The 26,432-nt window shown below is 50.3% G+C and overlaps 1 protein-coding gene across 2 annotated transcripts; it reads left to right on the forward strand.

The window, feature by feature from the left end:
- Positions 1-176: 176 nt before the first annotated feature.
- Positions 177-23,923, forward strand: tmem260 (transmembrane protein 260). Of its 2 annotated transcripts, none has more exons than XM_035532980.1 (16): positions 177-744; positions 3,700-3,731; positions 5,423-5,574; positions 13,581-13,758; positions 13,906-14,019; positions 14,617-14,796; positions 14,895-14,935; positions 15,955-16,041; positions 16,261-16,369; positions 16,736-16,935; positions 17,686-17,857; positions 18,076-18,215; positions 20,116-20,292; positions 21,542-21,595; positions 21,731-21,815; positions 22,881-23,923. In XM_035532980.1, the coding sequence occupies exons 1-16, from the start codon at positions 564-566 to the stop codon at positions 23,151-23,153; spliced, it is 2,175 nt and encodes a 724-aa protein (XP_035388873.1). In that variant the 5' UTR covers positions 177-563; the 3' UTR covers positions 23,154-23,923. The 2 variants fall into 2 exon arrangements, with proteins under 2 accessions (XP_035388873.1, XP_026875416.2); XM_027019615.2 differs by having other exon boundaries at positions 16,763-16,935.
- Positions 23,924-26,432: the final 2,509 nt, after the last annotated feature.

Below are 26,432 nucleotides of genomic sequence, written 5' to 3' on the forward strand. Positions count from 1 at the left end.
GTTGAAACGGAGTCTCGTTTTGGGACTATCACCTAGCAACGTACGTCTTCTACGCAACGCTATCACCTAGCGACGTACGTCCTCTACGCAACACTATCACGTAGCAACCGTACGTCCTCTACGCAACGCTATCACCTAGCAACCGTACGTCCTCTAGGCGTCGTCTACTTCGGACCCAGTGGAAGCAGGAAGGGAATAATGGCACAAACGTCGAGATGTTAGCGGACTAGTCGCTGAAAGCGCAGTGAAAACAGTTTAACTGCGCCAAACACTAATCTGGAGAGAATAAATGGCATAGCTAGCGCGAATATGACTATTTTAATGAAACGCACGAGTGTTTAACTGCGCTTTTGAGTCTTGTTGCAAAGCTATCTGGATGCTAGCTAAAATAGGCTAAGATAAGCTAAGCTAAGCTATCCAGAATTGTGGTCGAACCAGCAGGAGCGTTTCTTGCCATTACCTTCCATATATCTATGCCAACATATATCTACATATTTATTAGATATTCTGCTGCACAGAGCCTTGTTTGAAGCCATACAGGAGTAGCCAGATAGCAAGCGAGCATGGGGCGCGAGCCGTTACCACGTCATACTGCATTAGATTATAAAGCGACAAAAGGAGTCGAGCAGTCGCGTGAGCCGCCGCCGGACCGGCTGTCGTGGACTCTGACCGGAGCAACAGTCGCGTGTGTGACGGCACTGTACGTCCCCCGTGTTCAGCGGACCGCACCCGGCGGAGACTCCGGTAGGCTGGAGCCGTCACACGTGCGCTGGGTGTGTGATTGCCTGCAGACACCACAGCATGTTTGCGTGTGCTGGGGCAAACCCGCCGCCTGTATCCAGTATCTGACCCCCAGCCTAGCGCTGCCGTACCTTTGCTTGTCCTTGTTTGCGTTCTGGTACATAATCATACAGTGCACAAAGGTCGACTGATGCCCGACTTTCATTCAGTGAGTAAGTTCGTTTGCTTCGGGTCAGAATGCCTGCCAGCTCAAACGATAACATATTAAACCTCCTTTAGGTCTTGAGTATTATTTATGTCTAAAAGATCAGATTGATCATAACATAAATCGTTAGGTTATAAAGTTACAGCTCCCTAGGCTGTGCTACACAGACACAACCTGTCAGCCAGCCTAGATCATTCTGTACCACAAATTTTGTGTGATGTGGGCCCTTTAAGTAATTTAATTCATTTCTTTGCCTCACAGGGCGGTTTCATAGCATTTCAGTGACCCCCTCCGTGTTCTTTGAACCCACCATTCTGCCGTGCCGATGAAGCATTACAGAGTCACACAGCCAGTGGAAGGCCATTTTTGAGTATAGTTCACAGCAGGTTACAGCCCCCATGTATTTAACTGACCACAGTTTTGTGTATTGGCTTAGTGTAAACACACCGAACCAAGCAATATGCCCGTACCATGCTTTTGAAAAATGTTATTTTAAATCTCCTTTTCAGCAAGCTGGGTCAACAATAAGAGGGTAGGCATCCGAGTGGCTAAAAAACTGTCCTGTTAGCTTTTTCCCTCCAGCAAATCCATTGGAGGGATGGATGCTAGTATGCAAGGGTTTTTTGGAGGGATGTGTGTCTGCGCACACATGCTGGTGTTTGTGTGTAGAGTGGCCCTCTGTGCACGGTGCTCTGGCGTCGGTGCCGGATGGCAGTGTGATGGAGGAGGCTCAGCGCATGGCAGAGGCTCTCCAGGTCTCCGTCTCGCAGCCCTAATCTCTTTAGGTGTGCTGCAGCCCTGAGGGACTGAGCGGTGGGCGCCCCGCGGGACCGCTGTTGTCTAGGAACGGGAGTGTGGAAATGACGGGGATTACTGGCGAGGAAGACTGCTGTGCGCGCCCACTGCTGCGCTATCACACAGACGCTCAGCTCCCTCCACTGCTACCCTGCCTTCCTGGCACCTTTGCTTTTTTTAGGACCAACTCCCCTGCGACCAGACCCGCCATCCTGCCCTCCACGGCATCGGCCACGACCGCCAGATCACTTCATCTGTCCGTGCACGTGACCTGCCGGAATTCCATTAAAGGGAGAACCGCATGCTTTGGGGAGTAGTGGGCCTGACCTTGCTGTGTGTGTGCGTGTGTGTGTGGTGTGTGTTTTCGTGGCTCTTCTAGATAGAACAGGGAAAGCAAAGAAAATCAGAGTACTGTAGAGGGAGGGGTGTGCATGCACAGATAGAGGAGTTCCAACGTGACAACAAACCAGACAACCGCCAGTGAAGTGCTGGAAATGCCAGCTAACGATTTCAGAATTAAGTGATGCACCGAAAACGTAGGGTTGCATCAGTGAACAGAGTTTATAGGATTTTCCAGTGGTTAGGCAGTGTTGCATCAGACAACATTTCTCAGATTTTTACCACATTTTAAGTTAGCCTTTGTTTACAGATAGAGAGACCCTTTAGTGCAGGAGCCTTGTGAGAGCAGTTTAAGTGAAAAATGTTTATTTGATGAGAAACTGTGGATTGTGGCTTTAGTTTCATTTTACATTTTGTTTCTTTTGCATAAACAGACACTTTCTTGGAATTTTGGTGCCCTTTGCTTTATTTTTGTGTTTTGGACTGGTAGTAATTTCATTATAAATTGAATTTGGGTTTACTTAAATATTTCTCACCCTAATAACTCTCCATGATAGGTAATGCATTAAATATATCCAAATTCACTCAAACATATTCTCATAACTGCAGTTTACCACAATATGCTGCTTTCCTGGTGGTGTGCTTTAATAAAGTCTTATTACCAACTGTATAGCCGGGTTTGCTGGGGCTTTCTCTGACTACACACACGCAGACTTCGTCTTGAGGAGTGATGCTCGGCCACATCCCTTTACATAAACACACCACCTGCTCCCTCCAAAAGATGCCACAGTTCACGCTGTTAATTAGCAGCTTTCGGCCGCACGACTAGCCTTTGCCAAACAGCTAACAAGTTCATCTGTCAAGAAGAGTGTGGCAGGTGAACCTGCCAAACACAAAGGGCAGATGTATAGGGCGTGCTGCGGTGAGCCATTAATCGGGTCCTGTTCAGCGGTGCTCGTTTAGCGGTCCTGTCCTGCACCCTCGCAAGGCCCTCGCTTTAGCGGCGCCTGCATGTTGCCGTGCATATACGGGAGTGTGTGGTGTGTCCCTTAGAGACAGATGAGCAGAAAAGGTCAAAGGAGGAGCAGAGAGATTAGAGCAGGGCATCTTGCAGGTGTTAGAATGCCCCTGTGTACAGGTGCACTCGTACGCCGTGTGTGTGGCTAGGAGAGTGTGTAGATGCACGTGTACTCCGCATGACTTTGCATAGTTGTTCTGTGCATGGCGATATTCTTTGTTTTTTGAGAAACTGTGTGTGTGTGTGTGTGTGTGTGTGACAGAGAGAGAGAGGAGAGATTGTGTGTGTGCGCGAGGGAGGGAGTGTGCAAGCGTGTGTGAGCATTTGGTAACATTTTGCCTCAGACTGCAGAGTATGGAAAGAGTGTGTGTGTGTGTTTATACATGCACATGGGGATCGGGGGAGCAGCATGCGATGGAAAAGAATGCGCGTGTCACTTAGGAATTGTCACACTGGGAAGATTTGCAGGTTTTGATCCGGGCAAATTAATGCAAAACCCCAGAGCAAGTATTTGATTTGGGAAAACTTTCGGGAGCGGACTTGTCTCTTAATAATAATTATTGGGTTTACATTAATTTCCCTCTCTGTTTTTCTACCACAGGAGAGCTGATCACCGCTGCTTGTGAGCTGGGGGTAAGCATTAGCTGCATTGTTTAATCAATTCACTCATTAACTCTTATAAGCATTAAGGAAGTTTAATTACGTATTGGGGGAAAGAAGCTGATTAATTTACTTTAAGGCTACAGGTTTTTCTTCACCCTTTCTATGCACCTCTTTGACTAAGTTAGGACTAGAGAATGCTATAATTTGCAACCCTGTTCTTCAAATCCAATTAGACTGAATGCTAAGGAGATGGCTTTTGTAAGCTTTGCCTTATGTACGGTATAAGGCTTATTATACTCAACTCCTCTTCTTTTTGTATGTGTGTGTGTGTGCGTGTGTAAGCTGCAAAGAATGAACTAAATCGGGTTAACAGTTATAATAAGTTTTATTATTTAATAAAGTTTATTACGCCACCATGATCCTTTTAGGGAGACTGTGGCAGTGTCAGTATGCCAGTAATCCCTCCCTCTGTCCGTGTGGCCTGCTTGCCTGCTGGCTCTCCCCAGGGCTGGAGAGGTCTCTCTGGGCAGAAGGGCGCTGGCCCTCCCCTCCCGCTCCCTGGAGCCCTGGATCTATTCTGCCTTAAGCTCCCTGCTGCTGCTTCCCACCATACTCTCGAGCTGTGTGTTCTGCACGTCTGCAGTGTGCCACACACACACGCGCACACACACACACACACACACACACACACACACACACACACACACACACACGCAGTAACACCTCTCCTCCTTCAGCATGCTCTCGCAACACGCGTGCCTGCGTGACATCATATATCTGCATGGCACAAATGGAAGCATTCCTGCTAGCCACACACAAACATGCATGAAGGCGTGCACACACACACTGGCCCACACACACACACACACACCCATGCACGCACGCACGTACACACACCTCACCTTGTTGGCACTACACGGTGCCCTTCGTAACCCTACCATCTGTTTGCCATACTGTCTCTATTTCTTCTGTCCTCTTTTCTGCGCCCCCCCCACCCCCCCCCCCCCCCCCGTCTTTTTCACGCCTTTCTCACCGTCTCTGATGTTCTACACTCTTCCCTCTCTCAGACCACAAATGTTGTCTTAAACCGAGCAGTGTGAGTTGTGGTCATTCGATAGCACAGAGGACACGTTTGACTGGCCTCCTGGCTGCCATCTTGAACTCTCTCTAGCACATCCTCTTTTCCTGAGGGTACCCTATATCATCAGGCAGCACTCTCTCTTTCTCCTCTCTGCCTCTTGTCTCTCTCGCTCTCCTTTCGTCTCCCTTTCTCCTTCTCTCTCTCTCTCCCTCTCGCTGGTCTCAGACATCCCCTTGCTGTAGAGTATGCGGCATTTCTCAGCCGTGACTGTGTGTGTTATCGGGCCAGTAGGAGTGAGACAGCCTTTAATAGCTCAGTCCCTTATCGCTCCTGAGGGGACTTAGTGCCTAATTGCTGGGAAGGCAAGGAGACAGGAGATCAGGGTTTTGGAGGGTGATCGGGAGGGAAAGAGGAGGACAAGTGTGTGTGTGCGTGTGTGTGTGTGTGTGTGTGTGTGTGTGTGCGCGCGTGCAAGTGATATAGAGAATGGAACTTGTGAAACGGGGCCTGGGGGGTGGGACGCCCTTGAGTTGAGAACTGGAAGGTGGGCTGTTATATCTCGTCTCTTCTAGATTTGGCTCTGTGCAGTTCTCTCAGCTAATGCCTCTGACTTCTGAATGTGTCCCCCCCCCCCCAACAGGTGGCGCACCCTCCAGGCTACCCTCTCTTCACCATGCTGGCCTCCCTGGTGCTGCACCTGCTTCCTGCCACTTCTCCAGCACACAGCGTGGCTGTGCTGTGCGCCCTGCTGGGCGGCGTGGCCAGCGGGGCCCTCTGCTACACCGTCTGCAGGTAGAAACCTCCACCCACACATCTCCAAGGCACCGAGCAGCTGAACCCGCCCAAATACAGCAGCCCAGCTGTGTCTGTCCATCCAAACCTTTACGCAACCCAGAAGGGTATCCATGAAGAGAGTGAACACATGCAGTGTATCGTCATTGTATTGTCATATATCAAACTAGAGCCTCTGTGTTAGCTAGCAAAGTATTTACCTAGAACCAGAGCTGTCTATCAGAGCTGCTCTATCATTATTAGTCTCAGTAAAAAGCACTAAGCGCCATCCAGTACAGGACCAGTAATCACCAAAGAAACGTGGCTCGTAACGTAACTCTAATTGCTATGGAGCAAGTTGTCAAACTGCATCTATCCTGAGCCCCGCCCCCCGGCTGTCAGTGCGGTATTGCGACGCAGTCCGGATCATGACACATGGACACGCGTGCATGTTAACAAACGGAAGCGCTGCCTGGGACCCCCAGAACGACATCAATAACTCACTTCAGTGAGGATTGCGAGGCTGACCAAAGATTTGGCCTGCGGCTACATGTAAACTGCAGCCCCTCTTCTTAATCCCATGTGGATTAAGATCCAATTTTGGATTAGAGAGACTAAAAAGTCATTTCTCATAGCCTATGTCTCCACCTCCCCCCACCCCGGGTAATGGGTACGATCTGAGTAGTCATACACACACGCATTCTCACACAGTCTCTCTCTCCTTCTCTTTCTTTTTGTCTTTCTCTCTCTCTCTCTCTCTGTCTCTCTCAGACTTAAACACACACACACCTACACACTCTTCATGTATGCATGTTCCAAACCAAAAGCTCTCTGTTAAGTGCGAGTTTATAATTAATCTGAAGTCCAGTTGCAGCGGGGCGTGATGGCTACCTGTCTGGGCCAAGGCTGTGGTTTTGGCCCTGTGCTCCGTCTGCTGGCCCAAGAGCTCGATCTGGCAGGCGCAAGATGCCATGACTTGGGGGGGCATTTCGGGGCTTCAGAGCTTCCGGCACATTCTGGGACGCCCTTCTGGGTTGGCATTGGGGTCCTCAGGTGTTTGGTCCATGCCCAGCAGGAGCTCTGAAGTGGCATACCACGCCCAGCGGGGCACTACCGGGCAGACCTGAACCCACACTGCCACCCTGGCACTGCGGCCCTTCAACACTCACTCACTAATGTTGTGTGTGTGTGTGTGTGTGTGTCTATATATATATATATATATATATATATATATATGAAATTTAGGATGATATAATCTGTAGTTGAAACTAGTTGATTATATAATCTGTAGTTTAAAGTAGGCAGTCCTTTTTACACTTTTTTATTTTTATACTTATTTTCATTTATTTATTTTGGTTTTGTAGGCTTTTAGTGGCACACAAAGCAAATTTCCTCTCCATTATTTAAATATTCAAATGAACAGTAAAAACACAAACGTTTGCATGATCCTCAGTATCAAGACTCTTTGATGTTCCAAGTGAAATGAGGTATGTGTGTGTGTGTGTGTGTGTGTGTGTGGATGTGTGTGTGTGTGTGCGTGCGTGTGTGTGTGTGTGTGTGTGTGTGTGTTCTTTTCACACACGCGCTTCCCTGCATCTCAGAGCCAGCACTCAGCATCCCTTTGATTTCTCAATTACAGAACACTTTTCTAAAGCTCATGGATTTGGAAGCCAAGTTGCACTTACGCTCCCACACTGGTGCTGATGAGTGGGTGATGATGGCCGGGAAGCCTCAGTAATGATGGCAATTGTTGATTTCATTTGAAACAGCAGGAAATGTATATACGTATGATTTATTTCAGTCTTAAAAAATTGTGACCTCCTACAGCATATGAATTATTCTTGAACCTACTAAAAGCAATTATTTAGTTTATTCCAACTGTCTTGATTCTGAAACAACTAGCAGAGTGAGACTTCCACAAAGTTGCTGATTACAGATAAAATAATGAACCAGCTGATATACTGTGTTTTGGAGACTTACTCAACCTGGTAAGCTCACTTGAAATATTTCCACAGACGATTTAGCATACCCGAAAGCCTTTGTGTAATTCCAAACCGAGCGCAGCATCCGGATCGCCGGTACCTATTGCGGACGATAAGCAGCCATCATTCAGTGTTTTCCACGAGATGCCAAGATCTCAGTTACATAAGAGTAGGAGCCAGGTGGTCCTAAAAAGGACTCCACCCATCCTCTCCTCGCCTCGCCCATCTCCGCTGCACCTGCGAGGGCACGCGCCCCAGCCAAGAGCAGGTGGGCCCAGCGCTGCGTGTGCCAGCTGATTTTACAGCTGGCCGGGCTCCAGAGCTCACCTGGCTCTCTGGGCCTCTGTTCTTCGAAGAGGGCTTCACCATATGGCTGCGAGCGCACCTTCCTTGGCGTAGGCGCCCTCCCTCCTCCCCTGCCCCTTGACGCCCCTCTTCGGCGGCAGCTTCGCAGGGATATTTCAGGTGTGGGGGTGTTCAGGTTGAGGGGCACCAATGGGAGCCTGAGCAAATCAAGCGCATGTTAGAAATGTTTTGACTCTGTGTGTGTGTGTGTGTGTGTGTGTGTGCCTGTGCGTGCTTTTGTGTGTGTGTGTGTCTGTGCGTGCGTGTGTGTGTCTGTGCGTGTGTCTGTGCGTGTGTCTGTGCTTGCGTGTGTGCGTATCTGTGTGTGCGTATCTGTGTGTGCGCGTGTGTGCGTGCGCGTGTGCGCGTGTGTGCGTGCGCGTGTGTGTGTATCTGTGTGTCTGCGTGTGTGTGTGTGCGCGTGTGTGCGTGCGCATGTGTGTGTGCGCGTGTGTGCGTGCGTGTGTGTGTGTGTATCTGTGTGTGTGCGTGCGTGTGTATCTGTGTGTGTGCGTGCGTGTGTATCTGTGTGTGTGCGTGTGTGTGTGTGTGTGCGTGTATCTGTGTGTGTGCGTGTAGCTGTGTGTGTGTGTGTGTGTGCGTGTGTGTGTGTGCGTGTGTGTGTGTATCTGTGTGCGTGTGTGTATTTGTGTGTGTGTGTATCTGTGTGCGTGTGTGTGTGTATCTGTGTGCGCGCGTGTGTGTGTGTGCGTGTGTGTGTGTATATATGTGTGTGTGTGTGCGTGTGTGTGTGTGTGTGTCTAGGAGCGAGGACTCCTGTTTCCCTTGGCCATTTCCTCCCTCACACCTCTATTGTCAGGTACAGTACCGTCCCAGGAAGGACAGCTCTTGGCAGCTTTAGATCTAAAGAACATATGTCTCCATCTATCAGCATAATATCTGATTTGGTTTGGGGCCATGTGTTTGCTGGTGGGCGATACCAGCGGCGTTTACTTTGGAATGCCACCACTTCTTGGCCTGTAAACAAAACAATGGATTGAAAGCATCCAACCGGGAGTCTGTTTTTGTCTCTTAAGTGTAGCGTCTTCCTACCATAATCTGTGGCCTGGGTGTGTAGCGCGAGCACCTCTGTGATGCCACCCTGCCAGTCCTCCAGCAGTGAATGGCCACGCCCAGCATGACCAATGCTCCATTTATCACGCACAGTAATACATTTTTAACAGATGTTTAATGAAGATGTCTTACCCTCATTACCCCATTCTGAATGGGGGGAAACTTAGTTATTTTACAGTATTACGCTATTACTTTAATTTCTCCTTGCCTGGAGGCCCAAGATTGTGTCTGCCACACTGGATGTCAGCACTACCCTCACATTATATTCCTCAGTCTCCACAGGCACTTCCTAATAGCAAGTAGAGGATCAACGTCTGCCTATTACCATACACTCCGAATTAATACTGTCTATAGGCTTGTGCGTAATACAGCACCGCAGACAGCTAATGACTTTGTTGCAGTAATGACGGTGGAAAAAAAATGGGCTGAATGACATCCATATTTTGATTTTCTATTATGAGTGTGTTTGTCCACACGTTGGGAGTAGTTAGGGGATTACAGATGGCATTGGGAGTGAAATTGTGTGGCTGGCTGTATTGTTAGGCGAGTGATTAGTTTTTTAGCGCACACCGTGCAGAACGCTCGGCGCCATGCTGCCGGAGCCTGTGCGCGCCGACCTCGCCCACAGCCTTTGTGCGTCCTCGCGGTCCTGCCTTGTAGGCCCGGCTCCGGCGGGTCTTACAGAACCGTTTCAGATAAGGCCCAGCGCTGCACACGGAGCGCTCAAATCCTATACACCAGGGATGGAAAATGACAGAGGTCATCATAACTGTTGTTAGCGTGATTTTACACAGATACGTTTTCTGTTGTGCACACATGCATATTTGAAAATGAACATCCAGTCTGGTGATATTGTTCTCATGAACATGTTCAGTCCTAAATTCTTAAACTTTTAAACATTTCTCGAAATTTTTGAAAGTGAAAAGAAATTGTAGCAAAAACGTAGCAGCTTGTTTTGCCTCTAAACTCTTATGACTCTTATTCTAATATTTGTTTGTACTTTTAGTACTTACTTTATTTTGTGCTTAGATTCTTAAATGCTTCAAATCACTTCATATATTTGAGCAGGGAATTTGTTGAGAGCATCTCAAGATGTTCAGAAATTCACCAATGTATAAATATGTATTAAAAGGAAAATTGCAGTGGTTTTCCAAAACAAGCATACTAGTTTCTACAGTTAAGATCCTGTGCAAATATTTCCTCCCTTAGGCTTCTACAGAGCTCAGCGCTTTATCCCGTGTTCAGTGGAAAGCATAAAAACCCCAGTATTTAACACGTGTAAAACTTTTATCATAAAAGTATTGTTTAACTATAAGCTTAATTGCAAGTGTACTTACAGCACTGGTTACCTGTGTTCCTACGCCTGAAAGACAGAAGATCTGATTGTGTTGTTCATTAGGAATTTATGCCGTGTGGGAGCCTTTGGGAGTTTTTAGAGTAAATTTTACACAAAACATCTACTTTGTTAGACATAGAGATTTTTTTTTATTTTTAGAAAAAATGTTTTCCCCTTTGAATTTGTAGCTGCTTAATGAAGTTTACACTGAGTACTCCAGTGATGTGTACTGTCCTTAGTTAAAAACTTACCAGTAAACTCTATGTTTTGAGAGCTAATGGCTTCCTCAACCTGAGCTGTCCCTCACCGCCCATGCTGATGGTCAGAGTATGTGTGCAGGGAGAGCTGATGCACTAGTATGTGTGCAGAGAGCTGATGCACTAGTATGTGTGCAGGGAGAGCTGATGCACTAGTATGTGTGCAGAGAGCTGGTGCACTAGTATGTGTGCAGAGAGCTGGTGCACTAGTATGTGTGCAGAGAGCTGATGCACTAGTATGTGTGCAGGGAGAGCTGGTGCACTAGTATGTGTGCAGGGAGAGCTGGTGCACTAGTATGTGTGCAGGGAGAGCTGGTGCACTAGTATGTGTGCAAAGAGAGCCGGTGCACTCGCGTGTGTGCAGAGAGAGTTGGTGCACTCGTGTGTGAGCAGAGCTGCCTCTGTCTGTGCCAGCCAGAGCTTCTTTTTGCATCCACTTTCCACAGCCGAGCAGCCGAGGCGCGTAGGGAGAGGGGTTGTGTGATCACACGCTGCAAGAACAGCGCAGCTCCGACCGATAAGAGCAAACACGCCTCTGATGCTGTACTCGAACGTCACTCGCTCTCCGTTATCAGAGAGCGGAGGGAGGGAGGGGAGAGGCAGCATGACAGAGACAGGGGTGGTCCTGCACGTGTGGAGAGTGAGAGCCGTGTAACAGCCAGCGTGTCAGACCCCTTCCCTCCGACAGACTGACAGTGGGAAGCGAAGAGATGCGGAGCGGCTTCAGAGGCACAGCGACTCCGAGGCGGGAGCTGAGCGAGGCCGCGTGCGATGGCTCCCACTGGGGACCCCTGCCTCTGCATTGCACAACCACCCCAGCACCCCACCCTGGGCCCCCTGCCTGGCGCGTGCGCGGGGGGTTAATTGTCACACAGGGGGGGTAGAATTGAGGGTGGATGGTGGTGGAGAGAGGAGAGGGTCCATACCTTAACCAAAATGGTTTCTGCTCACTCCTCCTTCTCTCAAGTGCCTGATGTCACCGCATACTCTCCCTACACCCAGTACTTTGACAAGCCATTAGTTCAAGCAACATGCGCTGTTACATACACAGAAATTCTCTGTCGTCTGAGACAGGAAGAGAAAAGGAAAGACAGCAAGGAGTATGAAAATAAGTGAGTGTGTGTGTTTGTGGGGGGGTGTATGGGGGGGGTTTGAGGGTGAAGTAGTCTGAGCTGGAGTTCCCCTCCTTCTTTCTTTCACCCTCCTCTCTCCTCTCCTCCCCTCTCCCCTCCTCTCCTCTCCCCTCCTCTCCCCTCCTCTCCTCTCCTCCCCTCTCCCCTCCTCTCCTCTCCCTTTTTTCCCCGACTTAGTTTGCCTTCCCTGTGAAAGCTCCATTGTTCCCGTTCCCCTAAAGTCTCATCAGGCCCTTTTGTGGCTGACTATCACAGCAGCAGGCAGAACGGCGCTGGAAAACGTCTAAATGGTATCATGGCTGGTGATTAAGCGTGCGAGCGAGCGGCGGCGACCACAGCGGCGGCGGCGGCGCTGTTTGCGAGTCAGGTCTGATAAGGCGGGGGCCCTGCTCTCTACTCAATTTCAGATACCGTTAATGGAATCTGTCTCGTGCGATTGTAATGTGAGAGCGCCTAATTTGCCATGGAGCTTGAAGCTGTCAGCGGCGCGGGATTGCGGGGTCAGGAGGGACCTGGCAGCCGCTTGGCCCGCGGCGTGTATCTGCGCCGCTGAATAGAGCAGCTCTCCGCCTGTCACTTAGCTGATAGGCTGATGAGGACTCTAAGCCACTCGCTACAATGAGGAGAGGGCCATACCGCCTGACTACCCCACACCCCCTCCCCTTAATTGTCAAGGCCGCTAAAAATTTCCAAGCCAATGTGTTAGACTGGGCTGAGTTTTTCTGGGTTTTTTTTTTTTTTTTTTTTACCCCCTCTGATAGCTCTCTACAGCTCTCTCCCAAACATCAGTCTCAACTTTCTCTCTCTCTCTCTCTCTCTCTCTCCCTCCCTCCCTCCCTCCCTGCACTTCGTTTATATCCACTCTGGTCTCTTCTTGGCTGCCTTTACCCCCGTGGACGTTGAGATTTTCGAGGGGGCTGTTCTCCACGTTGCCTCCTGTCGCCGGCCCGCCCTGCGTGCCGTTCTAATAAGCGGTGGGTCTTATCACATGACAGCTTAGCACAAGTTTGCCTCACTTCCTGTTAAAGAGATGGGTGGGGCGGTGTGCGTTTCTCATTCGTGCTTATGCCTGTTTTTAAATAAGGAGTAACAGCCTATCTGTGCCGGTGTTATGTGTGACAGGTGTTCTGTTAAAGAAAGAGGAAGAGGAAGAGGAGTAAAGGATGAGAATGGGGGAGTTGCTGGACGTGTGGAGGATTGTTTGAGTCTGATATTTCCATAACACTTGCGTAACCTGGGACTAATTTTGACTCCGACAGAGCAGAGCTATTTTTGGCACATCTAACAGCCACCTCTCACTAGCCTTGAAGTGCGAAGTATTTCATTTACTCAGTAGAGATGCAGTTTGTCAAAAAGCATTTTCCACTGACATATGTAACCAAACGCTAACCTTATGCGACCTTTGCGGCTGGCTGCTGCAGGCCGCGGGTAGATGCTCCGGCGGGACATCGGTCCCAGTGGCCTGTTAGTGAAGGCTGCTGGAGCAGTGACTCTGGGTAAACCCCCACCATGTGGCCGGTCCACACAGCAGACGGACTCCGACTGAATACTGAAGCGCTGTCTTGTCAGACCCTCATCTAACGTGGCGTGCACTTTTGTATGCTCTTCCCATTTTCATTTTCTTTAATATCTGGCATGATATGAACTTGAGGCAGGCTGGTAAGCATCGTACCAGTGAGTGCTTCTTCTCACGGCACTGGCAGTGTTGCTAAAGTAACCTCTCTCCATTACTGTCATGTACTGTGGAAGTCAGAGACTATAATCCATGGGGATTAAGGATGTGTAGCTTTTGTTTATTAGCTGCAGTGAAACAGAGGCTCAGCGTTAATCCCGGACAGGAGTCGGCACTGTGGCCGTGGCTCAGGTGAGGGCTCAGAGCCGTGGCTGCTCTCGTCCGCAGAGTGGCGGGGCCCGGCCCTGGAGCTGTGCTGGCTGGGGGGAGCTTCGCCGCGTCCAGGCTGGTGTGGAAGTGGTCACTGGTGGCCGAGGTCTTCTCCCTCAACAACCTGTTTGTGGGGCTTCTCTTTGCCCTTTCGGCCTGCGTCCATAATGCAGAGAGTGTGGCTCATAAGAGAAAGGTAAACACACACACACACACACACACACACACACACACACACACACACGCACCAAGTCCCTGTCACTTCTCAGCAGCGCACTGTTCGTTTGTTGGGTCGTGCGCGACACACACTCATTCGTGTTCTCTTCCTTGTGCGTATCTCCAGTTGGCCCAGTGGGGGGCGCTGTGCTGTGGCCTGGGCCTGTGTAACCAGCACACTCTGGTCGTGTACGTGCTCGTCATCGTTCCCTGGGCTCTGCTCCAGCTCTCAGCTCCCAGCGTGAGTACCGAGAGACACACACACCACTGCGCGGTTCTGCAGCCCAGGGCTGTGTGCAGGGTTGAAGAGTTCATTTCATGGGCCACAAGGTACACGATTTCCTCATAAAGCATATTCTCCATATTACCCTCATAAAACCACCATTATTTTGCACCTCTGTACAGAGACATTAGACATGGTGTATATCTCATCCTAGACAAAAATTTAGAAAGAAAATGGCTCAACAGAAGCAAACGTATTTAATTGTTCAACCCTTATTCACAACTTAGACAGCCTTGAAATGAAATTATTTTGCACACCAGCTAAGCGCCCTATTGGCCAGGAATAGCAACGGCTCTGCTGTGATGACTGGGAGTGTTTAGAGGCTGGCAGGCTGCTCCGTAGATTACCAGACCCACTGCCAATCTGCAGTGTTCTTAAGGAAACTGCTTGGTGGGGGCCGCTCAACTCATCCTGGACTGCAATTTTATTTCTGTATTTAGTGTGAGTTATAACGAGATCTCTGAACACCGTTCCACATTTGAATGCAACAGTGGAGCTTCTGAACGAGCTGGCTGGGAAAGTTCTCACTTTGTGTCACTCACGTCCTGGTGGCAGGTGCTGAGCGTGTGGGACGTGTTTGGTCTGGGGCTGTGGTTTTCGGCCGGGTTCTTGCCCTACCTCTACCTGCCCGTCTCCTCGTATGTGAACATGGCCCGCTGGAGCTGGGGCGACCAGACCACCCTGGCCGGCCTGCTCACACACCTGCTCCGGGCCGAGTACGGCACCTTCAGCCTGGTATGCCCCCCCCTCCTCTTATGAACGCGTGTGTGTGTCCTGAGAGTTTTCCTGCTTTTGTGCACTTACACCTGTCTTGCGTTTCTCTGGGACTGCAGGCAAAGTCAGAGGCGGGCGTTTCCATGGCGCACATGCTGCAGTGAGTATGTGAGCCGCAGGTCCCCGGCCAGCAAGACACCCCAACAAAACTGTCACCATGGTTACTTCAGTACGCTGGCCCATTACGCGCAGACCAACGTGTTAAAAGTCATGGTCTCAGCCCTCGGTTAAGTGGGAGATCCCTCTCGCTTGTGATGTGTGTAGATGCTGTTTGGATGCGAGCGACGGAGGCTGGCAGGGCGCGAGCACCCACTCAGCGTGCCGCCTTTGTTCTTCCTCTGACTTCACCTCTGTCACAGCGGCGCAGCACCTGCCTGGCAGGCACTGGCCCCCGAGGCCGGATCTGGCTGCAGTATTTATTTCCACATTCGCGTTTGAAATAATCGCTGGCACTGCGAGCGTGACAGGCTACTCTGATGACAGCCTGTGCAATGTACCAGCAGATCTGGAGACGCTCCATGACCCACTCTAATCGTGTATTTGCGTTCTCTCCCTCCCTCTCTCTCTCTTTCTCTCTCTCTCTCTCTCTCTCTCGCTCTCTCTCCCTCCCCCTTTCTCTTCCTCACTGTCCTTGTGTTTACTGAAGAGAGGAAGAGCTTATCTTTAGACACTCTGCTACCCATCACTCATCCACGTCTCTTTCCCATCACCCCCTACTGTTGCTTACCACACGGTGATGGACAACCGTGCTGTAGGGGAGCGAGAGAGAGGGTACATGACAAGCATGCCACACTCAGTGTGTAAACCTGCCACGAGGAGCTGACACAGTCTCTCTCACACACATGCGCGCACACACACACTCTCCTGTTGCCTAAATAAGCTGTCAGGAAAAGAGATGGTATTAGAGCACCTGCAGAACTACCCAGTGACTGGAGACTGGAGACAGAAGTGGCGGAACACTGATTAGGGCCCCTCAAATGTTGGAATGTTCATCTGCATACGCCCCTACGGACCCACAGCACTGTAACGCCCATTAAACGGGCACCTGTTTATACATCTATTTGATCACCTGCTCAAGTACAGAGTGTGTTGGTAAGTGCCTGTTGTGTCGTTTTCCAGAGCTCATTTGAATCACTGTGTAGCTGACCTGTCACTGCCTGTGCTGGCGTTAGCAGGGGTGGCCCTGCTACAAGCTTCCTGGAAAAGGTAGGACTGACCATACACATGGAAGTACCGCACACACATCGCGGTGGGAGCAAACACGGGGGCTTCCTCATGTTCTGTACGTTCATACTCACATCCACAGTTTGATTAGGCGTTTTAGGTGTTTAAAATGGAGTCAAGGCAGAAGTGAGTGGTGCTGGGTTTTGTGTCACGTTTAAAAACATCACAGCCCTTCTGCTGCTGCCTGTGTTCAACCCACAGGAGGCGCTGTTCCTTAGTGTGGCTGATAGCGGTCATGGTGAGTCTGTACTCTGTGTTCTTTGCCTGGAGAGCCAACCTGGACATTGAGACACCCCTGCTGCTTGGAGTGGTGAGCCCCGATTTCAATTTCAAAGTGCCTCTGTAACAAACGGATGATTCGTTTCAGCTACGCCCAGGCTGGGAGTTTGTAAAGTGCCTGTGATATCAGCGCCACATGAATGAGCTTCACACCCAGGCTCCGCCTCATTTACTGCTGCTTTTATTTGCAGCATCTAACATAAATCTGTGTGTGTGTGTGATTGTGCGCGCTTGCGAGTGTGCACGCGCATGCGCACATGGGTCCACACACATATGTGGGTACTGTTTGTGTCTGTGTGTGTGTATATGTGTGTGTGCATGCGTGCATGCGTGCGTGTGCATGTGCATGAGTGTATGCTTGTGTGTGTGTGTGTGTGTGTGTGTGTATGTGTGAAAGAGTTCATGTGTATGTCTGCATGTGCAGGTGGAGCGGTTCTGGCTGCAGGCTGATGCGGGGATGTGTGTCCTGGCTGGGGTCGGGCTCGGTTGGAGTGTGAGCTGGTTGCAGCGGCGTCTGGCGGGGGGTGCTGTGTGGACTGCAGGGGCCTGGCTCCTTACTGCTGGGCTGCTCTCACACATGATCCACTCCAACCACAGGTGTGCGTTCTTTTCAGGTGCTGTGATTTTCAGAAGATCCTGAAACATGATCCCTCGCGTCCCTCTGTCGCCTTCACTAGCCCTGGCACTGCCTGGTCCCTCACCGCGTGTTCCGCAACGCGTCCGCGCCCCATCACACATCAAACCTGATGGGCTCTCCTCCGCCCAACCAACCCCCCCTACCTGATTAGCCGCCCTGTCCGCGCCAGCTGCGCGGATTAAGGCGGCGCCTCTCTGCGTCCCGGCCGCGGCAGTCGCGTAGATTAGCGCCGTGTGCGTTTTTTCTTTCTTTCTTTCTTTCCCCTCCTCGCTTTGATCAGCCCTTCAGGAGAACGGGGCGGCTCGCTCGTGCTCATCGCACCTGACATGGGGCGATTACAGAGGCGAGACGTTCCGCCGTGTCAATGGCGGGAGAATCGCAGCCTCCCCGCCTCCCTGCGCGGCTTGGAGGGCGAGCAGAGCTGACAGGCGAGTAGCTGGAGATGAGATAGTGCCACCTCCATCCTCCATCCTTCCCAACACTTTTATCTCCATCTCCATTATATACATGGTTACTGTTGTCATGACTCCTCACACGGTGCAAGTTTGCAAAAATTAACGCTTGAACTTGAGTGATGCACGTTGGTGTGTTTCAGTACACCAGTGGCGTCAGCACCATGCAGTTAAGAGGCTATTTTTAGAGTGCTCGCAAGTCCTCTTACTGCATCTGTTAATGCTTCAGCACTGTTAAGTGTGTGTGTGTGTTTCCAGAGAATGTGATCAGAGCAGTAATGATGTTGTGGAGAAGTTCGCACGTGAGGTCGCGCTCTCATTCCCAGAGGACTCTCTGGTGTTGACGCGGGGGGATCTCCCTGGCAACACCCTCCGCTACCTGCACTACTGCCAGGCCCTGCGGCCTGACCTGAGCCTTGTTGACCAGGAGGTGAGTCTGTCCACGCCCCTCCACGCTACGCCACTTCACACCCCTCCACGCCCCTCCATGCTCGTCTACGCCCCTCCACGCCCCACTACACCTGTCCACACTCACTCCCACACCCGTCCAACGCCAGCCACATGACCTCCAGCCCCGCCACGTCCATGCTGTTCCTTTAGGATTTCTTCATCTCCACGTGTCTGATTTTATTCGCTGTCGACACTCAGATGATGACGTACGGCTGGTACGTGGCTAAACTTCGGCGCCACCTTCCTGGCGTGAACTTCCCCGGGCGTCTCTGGAACCTGGATCCTGCCGAAGACAGCGACGGTTTCACCATCGAGCGCTTTCTCCAGCACAACACCCAGTGAGCCTAACGGAACATGCACACACTCTGAGTGACCCTTTCGCAAACCCCTACAATGCAGCTCGCCTAAAAAACCCCACCCACACACTTCTCCGCCGTTTCTGCTAGCTAGAGCAGCTCAGAACCTCTCCAGCCCTTCTGCCATCCCTTCCACATCAGGCTGCACGCTGCGCAGCACAGTGGGAGAGGATGGCAAAGGAAGACTCCGGGGTTTACGCTGCCTCCCTCCACCAGGCGGCAGTATTTCCCTGCCAAAGCCCTGCAGCGCTGAGTTGGGGAGGCAGAGGCGCTGGCCTTGGGGCCCAGCGTGCTGCAGGCTCACTGCAAAGGCCAAGGAGGGAGAAGAGACAAGCATGAGGGACACAGACGCTGAGAGCTAGTTTTGACGGCGCAGATTAAGTCTAGTCCTGAACTGAAGAGGGTTTCCAAGGGAGACTCCCCACCGACAGCGGCATTGTCTGTGTCTAGAGGAACGGCCCTAGGCTTGGTACACAAGGCTTCAGAGTGTTAACAGGTGCATCTGGCTAAGTCCTTGCAAACTGATTTAAGACGATTTAATATATTTCTCAATTTTTTTGGTATGATTTTAAGTATGTAACTATGTGCCTAGTGCTTCTCAGTGCCCAGTCTTCCTTGGCTATTACATTTTGAAATTTGGTTCTTGTGTTCATTGTGTTCTTGCATGTGGGCCTGTGCGAAATAGTTTGTCCTCAGTTCCTTAATCCTCTGTAACACACTCAAGCAAAAGAGTGGAGTTGCACTCTAAACATAAAGGCCTGAAATGCCTCCTGAGGAAATCCATGTGGAAGCTGGGCCAGAGTAGTGCTGAAAACAGTGGAGTTATAATGTGATTTGTCTTGGAATAACTGTATATAGGAGAGAAGGCTTGCTGATTGTTTTGATAAACACCATGTATGTGAATATTTATTAGAAATGCAGAACGCCGTGCAGGTCTACAGTTGCCTAGTTGTTTATAGCCTATAGTCATTCTGTCACCACGCGCAGTTTGTGTTAGCCAACCTCTAATTCATTTCCAACGGTCTGCTCACTCGAGGTCTAATGCTGACTGGATATTTTTCGGGTGAAAGAAACACTTTGAAGCCAGCAGTGACACTAACGTGGAAAACTCCCAGCAACACACTCGCACCATCACAGCAGCTACGCCGTCCCCCACGGAAGTGTCACTGGTGTGAGCAGGTCCTCAACCCAAGCGAGAGCCATTCAGCCATAGTCCTGTGGTCTGAAACGGACTAACGATGGGTGGGTTAGAGGCTGGCTGGCAAACTGTGCAGGTTCTGAGTACTCAGTGTGTTTTTCCCTTTAGAGTGTCTGCTTTTACAAAACAAATTGTTTTACAGTGAAATTGTACCAGATCACTTAGCTGAAGTGACAAATTGTGTATGACTACACATGGGCTATTGTAGTCTGTAAACCTGTAGGTGCATTTACAGATGGCCTACTGTCTGTAATCTTCTAGATGAATTTATATATTGGCTACTGTAAATACTGTCGATAATCTTGTAGGTCCATTTATAGATGGCCTACTGTCTGTAATGTTACATTTACAGTCGGTCTACTATCTGTAAATCTACCTGTAAGATCAGTGTACTTAATAGAGTGGCCAGTCTGTATAAGTGCAAGTGGGTAACAGGATACCTTGTTCTACCCTGCATTATCAACAGCAGCTGACTCTAGATGCAGAAGTCTCATTACAAGATTATCTGAACTCTGCTAACAAAAGCAGTCTTGATTTTAAAGGCCTTCTTTCCACATGGGTTGCGTTTTCTGGGCGTTCACCAGAAGCAAATCCCACAGCATTCGAATAACAAAGCCTGTAACACAGTCACGTGCCCCTTGCACAACTGAAGCTTACCGTTGCTGCGTGTGTGTGTGTGTGTAGTAGGCCCGTGTTCGCGTGTATTGGTTTGTCGGAAGGGGACCCGAGCTGGGAGAGGACTTTCTCCCGCTGGCCATGGGGGGTCTGTGAGCAGCTGGTGCCAGTTACGCGCCGCTTGCACCCCGAGGAGTGGGCACGGAGCACGCAGCGCCTGTACAACTGGAGGCAGCCCCACGACAGGTAGCGCAGCACCCACACCACCTGCTACTCTACCTATGAACCCACACACCAGCCCATCTGCCCACACCATTCGCGTTCACAGATGAGCTACACGTTTATAGTATTAAGCAGACGCTGCTGTCCCGAGCGCAGACGTGCTCTGTTGTCTCCATGGTAGTTATCCTTATGCTCCCACATGATTGGGTGAGAGTGGTAGCGTAAGACGGAGCCCTGTCAGAGGCACGGGGGCAGTGCTGGAACAGGAGCGTTTTAAAAGGACCAAGTGCCCGGTTGTGATCAATCAAGTGATTATAAAGTGCCCATGGATCGTTCGAGCGTGCGTGCTCTTCCGTGCACGGAGACTACAGGCATATGTGACACCAAGGACACGTTTTTTCGACTTCGCAAATATGTTTGACTTGAACAATGACTCATGGACGTCGTCTCGAAATGCATTTTAAAAAAACAAAACAAAACAAAAAAACCCCAAACCGACGTGCACCTCGTCGCTCCCTCCCGCTTCAAGCGCCGCCGTCCAACTTTTCTCCACGCGCCTGCTCCTGAAGTCCACTCATCCGCAGCCCCGCCGCTCCAGCATCAAAGTCGTTATTAGTCCGCCGACCGCACCCTAATGACTTTCTAAACTGCGGCGTGTCAATGCGTGCGCATAAAGTGAAATTAGTTCTAGTCGCGGGCGCCGCGCCTCCGCGCGCCAGCCCGGCATTCAGCGCGCTAATCGGGCTTGAATGGTGTGACATTACTCTCCTCTCGGCCGCTACGAGCGTGTCCGGCCCTGCCCGCCAGCCAAATATTAGCGGGAGAGTCGCGCGCTAAAATATTCCTTTGAAGGGGAGGCCGCGTGGCGATGTGCGATGAGACGGAACGGGAGGAAGGCAGAAATATGTGGGTCACGCGGCGCTTCTGAAGATCGCGAACGCCGGCGATCAGCTGTCGCGTGTGTTTGGGGATGCTAAGGACGTCAGCTTCTGGAGGGCTGCCTGGGCTGGTCCTGTTCTCCAACAGGAAAATGCATGATACTGTCGGCATGTCCGGTGCATTTAAAATACCATGCTTATTCGTTGACATACCGCCTTTCAGAAATGGCGTCAAGGAGTGATGTAAAGTGATATGTTAAGCCAAAAACAAAACAGAAGCTAGAACCATGCACAAGCATTAACACAGCTTAAACACTGGCTGCAGCTGAAACACTGGCTCTTGGACATGCTTCACTAAAAACACTCCTGTGGTCTTTGTGTTTTCCCCCTGGTAGTTTCCCGCTTGGCTCGTGGGAGCGTGTGGCCAACGAGGAGATGTGGCAAGCCAGGTAAAGCTCTCGGTCCTCGCCAGTGTCTTATCTTTCCGTGGGCCCGCGTATGCAGAATGTCCCCCTGTGTTCGTGTAATTGGCGGTCCCCTTTTCCACTGGAGCTAGAATTCCATCTCTTCTGGACGTGTTACAGGATGAAAATGCCATTTTTCCTCTTTGACCTCGCGGAGAGACTGGAGGGTAGCGGCCAGACTCGCCTCTACGAGCTCTCCTATGACGTGAGTGAGAATCGGTGCTCCCGGGCGCTTTAGGCCATTACACATCCAGTGGTTGTTTGTTTGTTAATGATTTGATGAGGAATTCTGACTGGTGTACTGTCTTTGATAAAAGATCATTAGTAAGTAAGCAATTATATCCCATCCCCCAATTTTAATTCTGCTATTCCAGTGATAAATATTTTTAAGTGAGAAAATCTAATCCGGTGCCACCCCTGGCAGGGACACAGACAATTCGTAAAACTCTGCTAGTCTTTAAGGCTGCGTTCACATTACTAGCCGCATTGTTCAGTTCGGAGTTTTTTGCTCAGATCGGATCTTGACGGTTCACGTTCATTAATGCAAGTGTCTTGTACTTGTCTGCAATGTGACCACATCTGTCCTCCGAAATGGCATGCATGGGCATGTTGAGAGGGTTTTGCACAAGCCACAAAAAAGATCATATTTGTGAGGTGATTCGTGCTATTAAAGCTGGCAAAATGGGCGCGATAGTCGCACATGCACGTGTGGCATTTTGCTCTGGATAGGGGCCGTATGCGACCACGTCGAGAAGGCGGAACACGCCAGACAGCTAGCTTTTGCGGTTTTCACAGCTACTCTTGTCAGTAGCTGCCTCAAAATTAAACATTTTGCGTGGCATTATGCATATTTTCAAATTTAGTAGATGACAAACCAGCTCTGGCCGTCGATGTTAGAGAAATGAATTGATTAGGGTAAATAAGACAGCAGAGACCCTGATCGAAGTTGTAGCAAATGCTCCTGTGGAACATAGATTGCTTTTTGCACAGGTTTTGCTTTAGTTCTACCCAGAAAAACAAATGAAACAAAAGCATTGATGTAATGTGTGTGTTACTGCTATGCAATAAAGGTACGAGTTTCCATATAGTTGTGTAGCGCAGGATTGTGTATCTCATACGGCTGGTAAGTTTTTTGGTCACTTCAGTTTGCCATTGTTGGTGTTGCCTTACACTTCCCACTTCTGCTTAGTAGACTCCAGCTTAAATATTGTTTCTCAATACAAAATAACTGTTTATCTATTTATTTATTTATATATTTTTGGATTGACAGCTTTATTGTCAAATTGTGGATGCCCAAGCTGACTATCCAGCCAACTGGGATAAGAATCTGGCCCTGGCAGCAGAGCGCTTGCTTCGCTTGGGGGGCGGGCGGCACAGGCCAGGCTCCCTCCTGAGCCGTAGTATCCACCACTTCAGCCGCTATGTGCAACGGGAGCCCGCGGACCCCCAGAGTGGCGCCATCCGCTCCGCTATCGCCCACCTCAGCACGGAGAGGGACAGACTCCGAGCCTCTGAGAGACAGACGAACACTGGACGTCTATGAACCTGTTTAAAAAACCCCAAACACACACACACACACACACAAAACTATGTTGCCGGCAGGCAGAACACAAGCGGAAAGACTGACTGATGCCACACAGGTGGGAATATGTTTACACACTGTTAAGACAGGTATGACGATGTGTGATATTTCAGGTATGATCGTGTGAAGTAAGCGGAGACGATGCAAGGATGAGGGTCCCCCTCTCAGTGTGGTACTGGGAGATCATATCCTGGGGTTTGCTGTAACACCGCGCGTGGAGGGGCTTTGTTTTACCGTACCACTACCTTGCCTGACTGATGTAATGGGCTGTGGGTTTGGCTCTCATCTGTCCATGTCCTTAAAGCCGCACACTGGGACCGTAAAGCTATTCTGTTTACGTCGACTTCATGGTGCACACACGCTGACTCTTGAAGACGGCTAATATTGGGTGCCTCAAGAAGCTTAGAGGGAAAAAAACAAGTAAACTGGTGTACGAGTGGTTTTGTTGTCATTTTAACGTGTGACTGTGATTATGTAAACAAAATCAGGTTTCAGAACAAAGTATTGCAAATAACCTAATGACCTTTGACCTTGCGCAGACAGTGCTGACAGCGCAGTCATTGTCGCCTGAGGAGTTGGGAGGTGTGTTACGGTAATGTCCAAGTGTAACATCTGAGATGCTGGTAGTCTACTGTGAGGTGAAGCTGGTTGAGGTAACACTTTTATAAATTGTTTTTTAATCTACAGCACTTTTGGTCTGAAATAAAGCTGATATGTTCATTTGCGTTGGACTCGTTTCCACCCCGTCCACTTATTTTTCACGCTCGCACTCATTCGTGATTATTCTTTAGCCCCTTGCTGCTGTGGCTCTCTGGCTCTCACATTAGGGGCATGCCAGTCTGGGTTTGAGATTGGAGGGGAACCCAATAGCCATAAGAGATTACGACTGGCCCGCTAATCTGGGGCAGCCTCTTAAAATGGCTCTGTCCTTTTCTCTAAACCTCTCTCTCTCCTCTCTCTCTCTCTCTCTCTCTCTCTCTCCCTCCCCCCCCAGCCCCTCCCCCCATGCCGTGCACTACGGACTGCTTTGAACTCCAAATGCTAATGTATTCGATGAGCCTGTTTATATTGACTTTCATATACATAAATCTATCTGTTTGTTAAGACGATGGTCCAGGCTGGTAATCCGTGATGGATTGGACTGAGTATATATCAGAGTGCCAGGGAGCCTTTTTGGAGGTGCCGTACATGTGACTCGATTTCCTCCCCCCGTACAAATGCAAACATGCACGCTCTGTGGCCTGCTGTAACTGTCTCATCGCTGCCTTGTGTGATTCACAGGATGTGTGGTTTTCTTCTAACCTGGATGTTACGAGCAGAACATACAGCATTGGTGTCCCACTGTGACAAGACGAGTGGGAAGAAGAAGCAGCTAGAGTGCTGATTCTCTGTGGAGGGGGTCTTTGAAAACCATCCTGCAAAATTCTGGCCTTTTTCTTCATTTCTGCCTTCCTGACTCGTCTGTTTCTCTCTCTCTCTCTCTCTCTGCTGACTGTTGCTCTCTTTCTCTGTCTGTCTCTCTCGCTCATCTGAGGGATTGTGCGAACCCATGGAATCGCTGTGACCACGGATGCAGGCAGGGCGCCACGGCAACATTGGAATGTGGGCCGCCTGAGCAGATAAGAGTGGAGAGAGCCCAGCCTGGGGGGGGGGGGGGGTAAGAGAAGGAAAGTAGAGGATGCCTGCCTGGAGACCCGGAGCACGACGGGACAGGAGGGTTAATGTTAACGGAATCTCGCCCCAGCTCTGCAAGAGAGAGAGAGAGGGGCGAGCTACAACGACAGACACCAAGCTAGAGCCAAAACAGTGAGAGAGGGGAGCCGTGAAACAGTCGCGCGCACACACACACACACACACACACACACACACATAGGGAGATGGGAAGCCAGCCTTATTCCTCTTTGCATTTCATTTACATCCCTGGCTGTATCGACCAATCGGATTGGGAGAAAAACCCGCAGCTTAGGAGGGGAATAAAAAAAATAAAAAAAAGACAAAAATGCCTTCGCTGCTCTCATCCCTCTCTGATAATACCCCTTCTGTTTTTCTTTGCTCCCCGCGCCCGGAGAGGAGTAGATACTGTCCGAAATGCCAGCGCAGAAGCGACACCTCTGCTCGCTGCGTCTCGCCGATAGGCCCCGCCAGCGGCACGCTGAAAAGAGGGCTTTAGCGGCAGGGCCTATCTCCTCTCCTTCCTCCGACTGAGGGGTGTGGGGGGATAGAAAGGAGCCCGCCTATGCCAAGCCAGCCACTGTACTGGCAGCGCATTACGGAGGGCGTGGAGATGAAACTTTGGCCACTGTTGCAGATTACTGTGTGCGTGTGTGTGCGTGTGTGTGTGTAGCCTGCTTGAAGGCTGTGCATTTTTTATACCACAGAGCTTTAAGATGAGCAGGAAAGACTATAGCGAGGGTGTGTGGTGTATATACAGAGACGTCTCCCTCAAAAGAATCCCAAACTGCTAATCCTGTAATAAAAGATCCCGATAATGACCGAGATGAAGATCAAAAGCGGAACAATACAAATCCACATGCGCCCCCGCCCCCCATCCACACCCCCGACTCCGAGCCCCACTGCCCTCTACACCACCTCTCCCCAGCATCCACCTGCAAGACTCCCTCTCTTTATTAAACCTGGGAACAATGGTGGTAGATATAGTGCGGATTAGGGCGTGGGGGAGGGGGGGGTATTGGGGCAGCCTCCGTGTCTGTGCGATGATTCTTGAACCCCTCATTAATCCCAAGCCCTGGACCCACACCGCAGCTCCGGGCGGATGGCCGGCCGGTGGGTGGGGGCGTGGTGGAGGAGCCTCGCCGCTTAGAGGGAGGCCTGTAGAGGGGCAGCTCTGGGCTGGCCAGGCCTGCCTTGGGTCTGCTGTCTGCTCACTGTGAGCAGCGAGGTCACAACGCACCACAGGACACAGGAAGGAATGCGAGTGAATGGGCGGCATTCAACGGCCATAGGGGCCTTAGACAATGGACTACCTCCTTTTGATGAACTGTGTACAGGTGTGTGTGTGTGTGTGTGTGTGTATGCGCGCGCACACACGCGCCTGTTCCTCAGTGCACCTGCTTACTGTTTGAATAAATGAAACATGACGAATATAATTGCATGGCTCTGTATATTTTCAAACATGCGGTTTAACAGATGGTCGCCACATGCCTTATTGTGATAAGACTGCCATGACATTTTATTGGGATATCAAACACCACCAAAGACAGTTTGGATAAACAAACAGCA

This window comes from Electrophorus electricus, chromosome 13 (assembly GCF_013358815.1).
Source record: "Electrophorus electricus isolate fEleEle1 chromosome 13, fEleEle1.pri, whole genome shotgun sequence".
Lineage (NCBI taxonomy): Eukaryota > Metazoa > Chordata > Actinopteri > Gymnotiformes > Gymnotidae > Electrophorus > Electrophorus electricus.